The sequence below is a fragment of the Manacus candei genome, unplaced genomic scaffold (assembly GCF_025592945.1).
Source record: "Manacus candei isolate 608988 ecotype Guabito, Panama unplaced genomic scaffold, ASM2559294v1 h1tg000052l, whole genome shotgun sequence".
In the NCBI taxonomy this organism is placed as follows: Eukaryota; Metazoa; Chordata; class Aves; order Passeriformes; family Pipridae; genus Manacus; species Manacus candei.
In genome coordinates, this window is record NW_026138100.1 from 1,003,775 (window position 1) to 1,014,758 (window position 10,984).

Consider the following 10,984-nt stretch of genomic DNA (forward strand, 5'->3'; position numbering starts at 1 on the left):
GTTGAGAACTGAATGCTAGCTTCTATCACAGCCAAATACCACATACTGCAAGCACAGGCATGCCCATATCTTTTCAATAAAGCCATCATAGTCATTAAAAATGGTCTTTTCCTAAATAGTTTTTCCAGCTTAGTTGTCTGGTTCATGAGGCCTTTGGAGCTCTGAAGCAGATGGAATCTACAAACACAGTCATAACTTATTTTGTTTATGGAAAGGGAAAGACTCAAAGAGTGCTGTAAGTAATGGTCAGGAGAATAGGATAGGCTTCTGATGTCAGTTAAAGGGCTTAAGTTAAAGGAATATTATTTTTAAACTCTGAGAATAGCTATTATGGTAAAAACATTTCTTTCCCCATGTCACTTTGTAAACAATAAGTAAATAGACAAAATACAAATTGTAAGTTATCAGGAATAATAATGTGACAAGGTAATGCTTTTAATATTTAAAAAAACCCCAACTTTTGAAAGTATTTATTTGAAATATCTAAAAGGTTTAATTGTATTCACTTCTTATAATAATAAAATTTTAGCCACTCTTTTGCATTTAAAATAAAAGCTAGGGCATATCTCAAATTTCTGAATAACAGCCAAATAAACTACAAACAGTTTCATGCTTAATATAATTATCCACTAAGAGGTACAAAATCAAGATTGAACCGTACTTATATTCTTAATTCATTAGTGGAACTTGAAGGCCCTCTTCTGGATTATAAATTACTGCACTGCTAAGGAATGTACATGGAAATGACAAAGCCAACCAAACACCACGAAAAGATAATAATCTTAAATATTTTTTATTCATGCTATTACCAATTTCCTGGTTTTCATTTGTATCTGCCTGTCTCAATTACTATAATTTAGTAGTGGACAACAGCTTCAACTTCTTAGTGGATTGTTAAAAATAAAGCATTTCTTAAACTAATATTCACAAGCAGAGTGGACAGTCTAAAGAGAGTTGTAGAGAGTTTCTCCACAACTTTGTATGAAGATGCTGTGGAGCCAAGTGATGTTTGCTCACCTTATTAAGCAACAGCACACACAGAGACGTGATCATCCATATGTACCTGTCTGCACAGGTATGTGACTTTCAGAAATCATGTCTGAAAATCTGGCTTGTGCTAGAGGGGGTGTAAAAAACAATGAAGAAACATTTACAATGGTCCTATCTCAAGTCTTCAAGGACTCTGCAATTCCTTTATATGCCTTTTGATTCAATACACACACATGGACTATAAAGGACTTACAAATGTAACCTTCCAAGAGATTTAAAGAGATTTACTTGCCTAAGCAAACATGTGCTGTACAAAATGCCATCATTTTAATGGATCCATCTGTCTGTAAACAACTTGAACCACAAATTTTCCTCTTTCTAAAAAACAGCCATTTATTTTTTTTGGTCATTATGATAGCAAGAAATCACATACATAGAAACACAGGAAGAAGTAGTAAGTATCCTATTAGTAAAAACTCCGTACAGAAAATCAGACATAGTTTGATTGAACTGTACATTTTAAACAAGGACGCTGAAGAAACCTTCACATATAATTTTTTGGTAAGTTTCTTTCTCCCTCCCCAGCGCGGCTACTTACGACGATCCTTTTTCCTTACTTTTGATTTTGGTGCTGCCAAGAAGAAACAGAAAGGGAGAAAAATTATCAGAAGTGAATTACAGTAATACCAGTGCCATCATTCTTTTAAATTAGGTAGGGATCAAAATGGATACAAAATTAATGTAAAACCTACCATTGGGATTTTCTTGTCTGTAGAAAGCTCTTAACAACTCCACCGCTTCTTCGGCACGATAGCCAGAAGTGCACTGTTCAAATTAGAATGATGTTAGTGAGCATATCTGAGAATAACATATTCCATACTTCACAATAATGCCTCAGGTACACAATAATTTTAAGCAACTGTACCGTCAACTTACAGGTCAGAAAAATCTCCTTTTCAGGTTAAATACCTCATATGTTTGAAAAATATGAAGTTGAGGCTTCGTAGAGTAAATAATTTCCCTAAAACAAACTTTCTTGGTAACTTCTGTAAAATTTTTATGCAACCTACAATTTCTTTCTTACTAATGTATTTCAAACATATACTCCTCAGGCACTTGGAAATAAGAGACATACAGCTAGGTATTTGTAAATGAGATTTCTGCCAGAAAACATTCATCCACACACCTATTCTTTACCAAACAGTCATCTCTCAGACCCTTTTGGTCCTGCCAAAATACTTTTCCAGGCCACAAACAGTAATGACAAAGCATTTGAATGTCATTCACACTAAACAAATCTTCACCGGCACAGAAAGTAATTGGTTACTCCCATAGATTCCACTGCAGTTGCCTACAGAAACAAAGGAAGGATTTGTAGCAGCAAGAACCTTCTCCTTTCTTTCTTCTGAACATATAAAAAAATTAAATACCACATGCCAATGTTAGCAAATGAACACTCTTCCAGTACTGACTATACAAATTAATTCAGATGCTAGTCTCACTAACACCCTGACAGAAAGACGCCTAATACGTGTACACTGGAGTGCCAAACAGTATTGTCTTGCTGAACTAAATTCTTTTGAGCCTTGAGTTTTCAGTGCTTACTTAAAATGCTGAAATATATTACTTGTTTTTACATTCAGTAAATCATAAATATGAAGTGTGGAAAAGAACTCCAAGAACCCTAATCGGTATCATTGTATAAGGCAGGATCGTCAACAACTGTAATAAAGATAATGCTATAAATACTCTCTATATGTACGTGTGGGTATATAGGTATAGTAGTACAATGTCGTAAAGCATCTAGATTTATGTATACTATATGTCCACTGAATGCTTGTCCAGCCTTTCTTACATGACAAAGATGCCTCTTTCTTCCCAGACTGTTCCAGTCCTCCAGTATCCTTACTGTTCAGAAAGTTTCCTGATACCTAAACTAAATCTCCTCTGCTACTTGTGCAGTCCAGATTTATTTTGGGATTTAAACTATACGAAGTAAGTCTAAGCTAATGCATTTTATCTCATATACAGACAAACTGTAAGCAAAAACACAATCACTTCCAATGGCTCAGCTAAAAAGAGTAACTTGGTAAGTTGCTGTTACTTGATCTTTATTGATTGTGTGTTTATACATTCTGCATTTTAAAACAATTTTCCCTCGTCTCTTCCTGCAGCCTACACTTACTGTTCTAAGTATTACACATATTTTAGATTATTTAATTCTTACCTTGTTCCACGAATATAATTCCCTTCCCCTTTGATACATTCTTTTTAATAATTTAAGACTGTCATCAGGCTTTTCTTTTATTTAGGGACCTAATGTTTTTTACATTATTTTCCATCTGAGTCCTCTTAACATGACGCATAACATTCTCAAAGCCTGGTTAAGCCAGACACAGCATCCTAGCTGAAAAACAAAAGGAAACATTTCACAGCTTACTTCAAATGGGTCTCCTGTGTCCACCATATCATCAGATGAGATGCTCAAAACTGAGCCACAGCCTCCAAATCGCTCATTTCGACAACCATATACAACCCGTGGAATTTATGGGAATGAGTCAAGGTATTAAGTTAAAGTGAAAAGCAAGTAGGAAGTACAGTAGCCTGATTTAAGTAGTCTTAAATTTCACTAAGATGTGCTTGTACTTTTCAAACTAAATTAGTTTGAGCTGCAATTCTTGCCTCATAAAATCAGAACTTACTTCTGAGTAATGTAAGATATATTGCTGAAGGTGCACATCCAGCCTTCCCCGGAAAAGGAGAAGCATGAATCACAAAGCTGAGGAATAAAAATACACAGTTTACCAATTGTTACATTAAAAACTGAACACTGAACTGAGCATCGCTCATTTTACCTACTAATAGATATCTCTAAAACATATTTTTAATCTCCAAGAGAAACAGCTGTTTGTCGTAATTGCACCATTTCTCTGTCGTTCTTGAGTCTCCCGCTATTCACCATGCAGTAAATGGAGGTGGGTGCAGACCCTCAGACCACCCCTTCTGGCTTTCCCTGACAGCGTCAAGCCCTTCTCTGTGGGCTCACTGCCAAAAGAGTAATGCCTTGACATACGGTTTCCCAGCGTGAATAAGCATGAAAGGATACTCATCAGGCGCACAGCAGCTGCACACATGATGCAGGGCTCTACAGTTACATACAATACCAATTGTGGAAACACTTCCGTATAATCTCTGTTGTGTTGCTTGCACCAGTCAAGGACCTGATCGATCGCTACCATTTCTGCATGTCGAGTAGCCTAGGAGATAAAAATAAATCTTTTCTGAAAGTTTGCATTTATTCACTTTTGTTACAGAAGTAATGTAACGCTCTTCGCTGGTTCAAGTTGCAAAAGAAATTTCATGCTGCCCAAACTGCAGAAGAAATACTCAGCCCAAGAAAGAACATACCCAACCTCAACCTCAGTCGCTAGTGTGCAGCACACAAGATCCACAAGGGCAAACCGGTTTTTTCTTCTACCTGTTCCTGGGCAGAGTAACCTGCTCAGAAGTTCTCCTCTCCCAGTCATGTCAGCATAGTAAGCTGAAAGCTCTACTTGAAGCTTAAGGGACATACAAAGCCCACTAGAACACCTGATCTAGTCCACAGTCCACTGTGCTTCCAAGAGCAAGAATGCAGACTGGGTTACTTTCTCTGAAAATGTTAGAAAAGTGCTCCTAGCTGGTACCTTTTCCTCCCTCTGGCAATGTTACTGTGCCCTCACGGATTGAATGCACTGTGAATATGCAATAACTTCAGTATGTTTCTGGAAAAGCTTGGCATGCTGTGTAGACACAGTATTTTCAGTTTGCATCAGGTTTACTGCTGCCTGGGAATACATACAAGAACAGTAAGTCCCTCAAGAGAGGGATTGAGCATATGCCCGATTACAAAAAGGCAGAATAATATTAATTTCTCTTTTTTTAATCCAAGATAACTGAATGATTAGTATCTCAGTACCTATGGTACAAAAACCTAAACAGAAGTGTCGACTTTAATTGCAGAGAGACAAAAACAATTAGTAATCTCCCAGTATCGCTCTGAAATGTCTGCAGCATTGTGTTATGCCAATCAAACATCACAGCAAAAATACCACAAAGTACTAGTTATAAAGGGACTCTCCAGTTACAGAGCCTAATGCTTATTTGAATTAAGACTGCTAGTGTTTTCCTTCTTTTTTCTATTCTGAAAAAAAGGATGTTTTCGACTAATATTTAATCAATCCCAATTATACTTGTACCTCTGCTTCATGTGACCTTAGATAACTTTCCCTCAATACGTGAACTTGGGTTAACGTTTTAGCATGTGAATATCTGTAGTGATAACAGTGAGATGCTCTACAATAAATGGCAGAGAACTTGTAACTTATTGCTAAGTTTAATACTGTTTAAAAATGTTTTAAAACTTCTACAGAGATCTATGTTGCCTATGCCTACATTAACAAACAGTGCAGTGCCAAGAGGAGTGTATCTGTACAGCAAAATGTTGCTAAGGACTCAGTACCAATTCAGGGATGTTCACAGTGGCCTACATCCAGTTTAGTCCCATGGACGGTGTATTTGTGGCAACAGCTGGAGTGCATTTGGGATGCTCCCCCAGTGCATCTTCTCAGCATAATTTCATCTGCAAGGAAGACAGCTTGCCATCTCCGAGACACAAACCAAAGCAGGAAGCACAAACGGTAAGCAGACACAATCAAGAAATTTATTCTGGGAGTGCACTTGTAATTTGAACTAACATAGTAATGAACCCACTCAGAGTAAGAACACGGATCTGAATCAATATGCAGACATGATCTTTCTAGACCTACTAGTGAAATGTTGCCATGAAGGTTCCCTAGTTGAATAAATGAGATTGCATCAGCTGGAATCTCAGTGTACACACTTTATGGAGACACAAAGCACAATGCCCTCCAGAAGATACCTCAGAACTACCACTGCTACTGTAACTCAAACATGTAAGTGGTGGCTATTCTATTTTTATGCCCCTCAGATTAAAATAGACATGAACACCACATTGGCTTTTCACCAGATTGGCTTTTCACCTCTGTAAGCAATAAGCCTTCTTTACCAGAGGAAAACATGCCTCTATCCTCAGACACTGCTTTATACTGCATACACCTAGCAGCTTTCAGGCCTCTGCTGATCTTGGGAGCACAAGTTAAGAAAAGCCATGCTGCAGGTCATATCAGCTTCTGCAGTAATACAAGACAGCTCCACAAGAGATTACCCTAATATGGAATATTATTACATCCCACTGCACCTAGATTTTAAGTAATACACCCTGGTTTGGTCATCTGACATCATGAAGACATGGGAACACCAGGACAAATTCACCTCACAGTGAGAAAAGATTATCCAAGTTACAGAACAGTAAAGAGACTGTTCAGAGACTAATTAGACTATTATGGCTCTTAACTCACCAGATACAGTAATTAGTTTTCCAAGTTAAGAGGACTACAGTAGGGGTTTTTAAAAAATCAAGAAGAATGTGGAAAATCACAGTTATAATTGTGATTTATTACTTCTCATAACAAGTGGGCACCCAATGAAATTATCAGGCAGCAGATATAAAACAAACAAAAGGAAGTACTCTTTCACAAAGCGCATAATTAAATTGTGGAACTCGGTGCCACAGGATGCTATGGAAGCCAAAAACATAAATGAGTTCAAGAAAGGTTTAGACAAATTCATGGAGGATATGTGCACAGACAGCTATCAGAAACAATGATCCAGATATAGTCTTGGGCTCTGGAAGTCCCTAACCTATTCACTTTCAGAAGTGGAAAGGATATGCAAGGGGAAGGTTTACACTACTCTCTTCTTGTTTCTTGAGCTCCTTCCTTACATGTTTGTTGAAGATACCCCTTAAAGACAAAATATGGGGAAAAACCACCTTCTAGGTCTGTCTTAAGATTTTATTTTGTATTAAGCTATGACTAGATAGCCTTTTTTATTGACTAAGGAACTAAGACAGAGAGCATTCTACTGGGAAGTGAATGATTGCGTCACACGTGGGAATAAAGATGTCAAAAAAAATGTTTGTAGCTGGGAAGGGTCACATATGCTATAAAGAAGAAAATTTTCAGGATGGTCTGAGGCAAGACTGTGAACAAGCAAGTGTGGGAGCTGCCAGAGGGAACACAGTACTGGCACAAGCTCGTGAATGAATCACCAGGCTGTTGAAAACCAGTCTTACACAGGCATTTGTTACACTATTGCCCAATGAAGACAAGTAATGGCATGCCTAAATATTTTGAAATGCTGATGCCACAGCCATGCTCTTTAAAAATAAAATAAAACAAACACAGCTGTATATAAACTCCCTTCTTCCAAAAGCAACTTTTCCCAGAAGAATGGGATGATCAAAATTTTGCAAATAACTCCCACAGAGTAATCGGCAGTACCTCTGACATTAACGTGTCCTACTATGGACGTACAGGGCAGAAAGAAACTATGCAGGGTGACAGGAGACAGCCTGAAAATAATGGAGAGTTTTCAGTAACTAAATCTTCTTACCAAAATGAGCAGTTTAGAACAGAATGAAAGAGGGCATAAAGAAGATGCTATCTGCTCCTAACTTCAGTCTGTTAGATCTGAGGATGCAGGGACCTATTTAAGGAGAAGGCAGAATTTATTTGACACAAGGGCTAGAGGCAAGTTGATTCCTGAGCAAGGGCAGAATTGTAGGGAAGGACTGCAGATCTAACTGGATAAATGATCATTTTTTTGAAATCAGGAAGAAAGTTTTCAATAAGTTAAAAAAGTCAATATATTATAAAGCTACATTTTGGAGGTCAGAAAGAAAAGGCTAAAGGAAAAATCACTTGAGAGAAGTAAAAATACCTTGAGAGAAAACACGTCAAAAAGGAGTTAGCACTACTACAGTGACCTTGAGATGAGGCTCAAATATAATTATAGTACTACTCCAAAACAAAATGAATAATTTGTGTTTTCAATAAAAATGATGCAGAGAATGTGATCAGAAGGCAGAATAAGAGTAAGAAAGCACAAATTACAGTGTATGAGACACAGAATTAGGTATTTAAAATTAAGAAATTGCCTAGGGCATAGAAGAGGGATGAGAAGCAAACCCCCAAGTTGATAAAGCACTGCCATCAAAAAATGCTCATGAACTTGTGCATAAGGCTGCCAGTATCATAGGAACGTTTTAATACATCAAGGGAGAGTATTGCATGGCTGAAACCTGTCAAAGCAAACGGAGTCACTGTATTGAAAAATAAGAAGGATGCACAGTCCTGACACCTGGAGATCCATGAGAGACTCAAGAGCAAAACAGGCAAGATAACAAACTTTGAAAAACAAGCTAACAAACTAATCCTTATAAAAGGCAAATGAAACAAAAAAATCAGTAAGATACCTGACACTAAACTGACCTAGTACTTTCTTTGACAAATGTTTTTTCTAGGCAAAAGAAACAGCAGTCTCACCTCTCTGGACTTCTACAATGCATCTAGTACAACCTGTGAAATTATTGTGAGTTTGGGGAAAATGGCCTAGTGCAAGAAAGGTAGGGTGAGCAAGAAGAGATGTTGCATTGACAGGGATAATATTTGTCCAGAGGGAACCAATTAGCAAAGACGCTCAAAGATCATTTTGCTTAAATGTTTTCAGTTGTGACATCAGCATTAACTGGAGAAACACCTACAGCTGACTATGTGATGTCTTTCATATGATGAGAGACTTCAGAGAAGTGACAGGGTCAGATGTCACTCAAGAGCTGAATGGTCTTCTGGATAGGAGTAAAAAAAGATTCAAGGTAACAAATGAAGAATAACAAAACAGCAACAAAAAAGATCAAAGAAGCTCTGGAAAAGATCAGTGGACTTTCTTCCAGGGAGAATGGGAGGTATTATTGTCATCAAACAAAGCACAAGAGAAACTCCATCTGGAATAAAGTATAGAGTTCTGGTTAAGTGAATTCAAGAAAGATGAATCAAAGCTGGAATGGCTATATAAAAGCATTATTAAAATGAACACAGAAAGAAAGCCTGCCTTCTGAAAGGAAATTAAACAGTTGGCTTGGGAAAAACAAAAGCCAAAGGGGAATAAGACTTTAAATACATCCAAGCTATGTAAAATAATGGATGATGCTGGCACAAGAACAGAGAGGTATAAACAGAACATAAAACGTTTAAAACTGGAAATCAGATGTTTTTTACCCATCTGAGGAATGATGTTCTGGAGAAGTCCTTCAATATAAGGTGGGACAAGAAATTAGTTTTAAAACAAACCTTGACATTTATGATGTCTGCTGGAACTGCCTCGATGGTTCAAGAGGGTTGTTTTTTCCCCAAGGATTGTCCCTAAATAATGCCAGAAACCATTAGAAGAAAACTGAAAACAATTTTCTGCATTCACATTTCCTAGCAAGTACTTCTTGCAAGCTTATATTTTCTTTTAGACTATATGGAGCAATTAAGCATCTGATAAAATATTTAGAAGCACTAAGTACCCAGCATTTCCATTCACTGTAATATAAACATTTATGAAAATGAAGCCACAAAAGAACTGAAACTTGAGCTAAACAGCAGTTCAATAAAGGCTTGGCTTTCAAAGATATTAGCAGATTACTGTTTCCAAAATGCAGCTGAATCTTTTAAAATCAGGCTACTTGCATTTTAGTATGTATTCAGTATGTATTCAGACAATCCTGATATCAAAAAAGCCTGAAAGTTTCCTGGTATTTTTAAATTGATTATGATTTTGTTAGCAGTGTTGTCAGTTATGTTCTATTAACATATGATTTTTACACAGTATTAATATCTCAGGTATGATTTTTCCCACAAAGTGTCTGCTTCCCACAGTGTTTACAACAGTGTAACATGAGATACCTAGCTTCTCAGTTATCTGGCTTTCTTAAGTAGTATTAGAATCATCTTAATACAACTGTCCTGTATCACAAATAAGTATAACGATTCATCTTTACTGTAACATTTTTGAGCTTACAAGACTAATTTTCACTTTACATTATATTTTAAGATTTGAGACATCTAATATAAACTACAGCCAGATCCTGCAATCAGATTCATTTATACAAAACTTCCAGTTGTACAAAATCCCTGTTGGCTTTAATGGGTCTCTCAGCAGGTATAAGATTTAATTTGATGTTTAAAGTTGCAACATGTCTAAAATTTACAGGCAATATCTTTTAGAAAGAAGAATTTGGTCAAAAGGAAGAATTTTTGTAAACTAAATGTGACATGTGGTTACTCTACGTATTCTGTAAGTCTACACAACTTCCCAACTGCTTGTCTTCCTCTGCATCTTCATTACTTATTCCTTTATTTCTATGGAATTTTTCCTAGAAAAGCAAGAGAGTTGGGTTTCCAATTTAGAGTTCGGTACTTTTCAAACAGCCGCACCACATCACATGAAAACATCAGTCTACTAACAAAATGAACTGTTTCTGGAGCGTCTATGGAAAGAAGTTCAGCAGAAAAGGCTGCACGAGTCACGCTTTTCTCACTCTTAACCCCCAGGTGACTTTAAAGGCCTCCAGAGAGCACGTCTGAGACTCAGTAAAGGGACAAGAGCATGGCAGGGCAGGGCGGGACAGCAGTGCCCCAGACACGGCGTCCCCGGGGGGACCCCAACTCACGTTCTTCGTCTCGTTGACTTCGTTCCTACCCCTGCCTATGACCTCGCCGTCGTACACCAGCAGGCAGCCCACGGGAACCTCCCCTTTCTCCAGCGCCTCTTTAGCCTGCGGGACAGACAGATAGACAGACAGACAGACACGAGGGGGGCACGGGATCGCGTTACCGCGGCGGGGGGCAAGGACGGGCTTTCGCCGGCCCCCGCTCTCCCGCCCCCTCCCCGCTGCCCGGACAGAGGGAGCCCCCGCCCGCACTGACCACGTCGAGCGCCTGGTCCATCCAGGCCAGCGCGGCCGCCTCCTCCTCTCCCTGTCCCTGCCCCAGTCCCTGCCCCGGTCCCTCCTCCGCCATGCCGGGCCCGGGCGGTGTTTCCGGGG

The 10,984-nt window shown here is 38.4% G+C and overlaps 1 protein-coding gene across 1 annotated transcript; it reads right to left on the reverse strand.

Moving 5' to 3' along the window:
- Positions 1-777: 777 nt before the first annotated feature.
- ADAT2 (adenosine deaminase tRNA specific 2) lies at positions 778-10,979 on the reverse strand. Its single transcript, XM_051801626.1, has 6 exons — positions 10,866-10,979; positions 10,610-10,714; positions 4,097-4,247; positions 3,431-3,537; positions 1,743-1,815; positions 778-1,621 (listed from the first exon to the last, which is right to left on the reverse strand). The coding sequence occupies exons 1-6, from the start codon at positions 10,956-10,958 to the stop codon at positions 1,581-1,583; spliced, it is 570 nt and encodes a 189-aa protein (XP_051657586.1). The 5' UTR covers positions 10,959-10,979; the 3' UTR covers positions 778-1,580.
- Between the last annotated feature and the right edge of the window lie 5 nt (positions 10,980-10,984).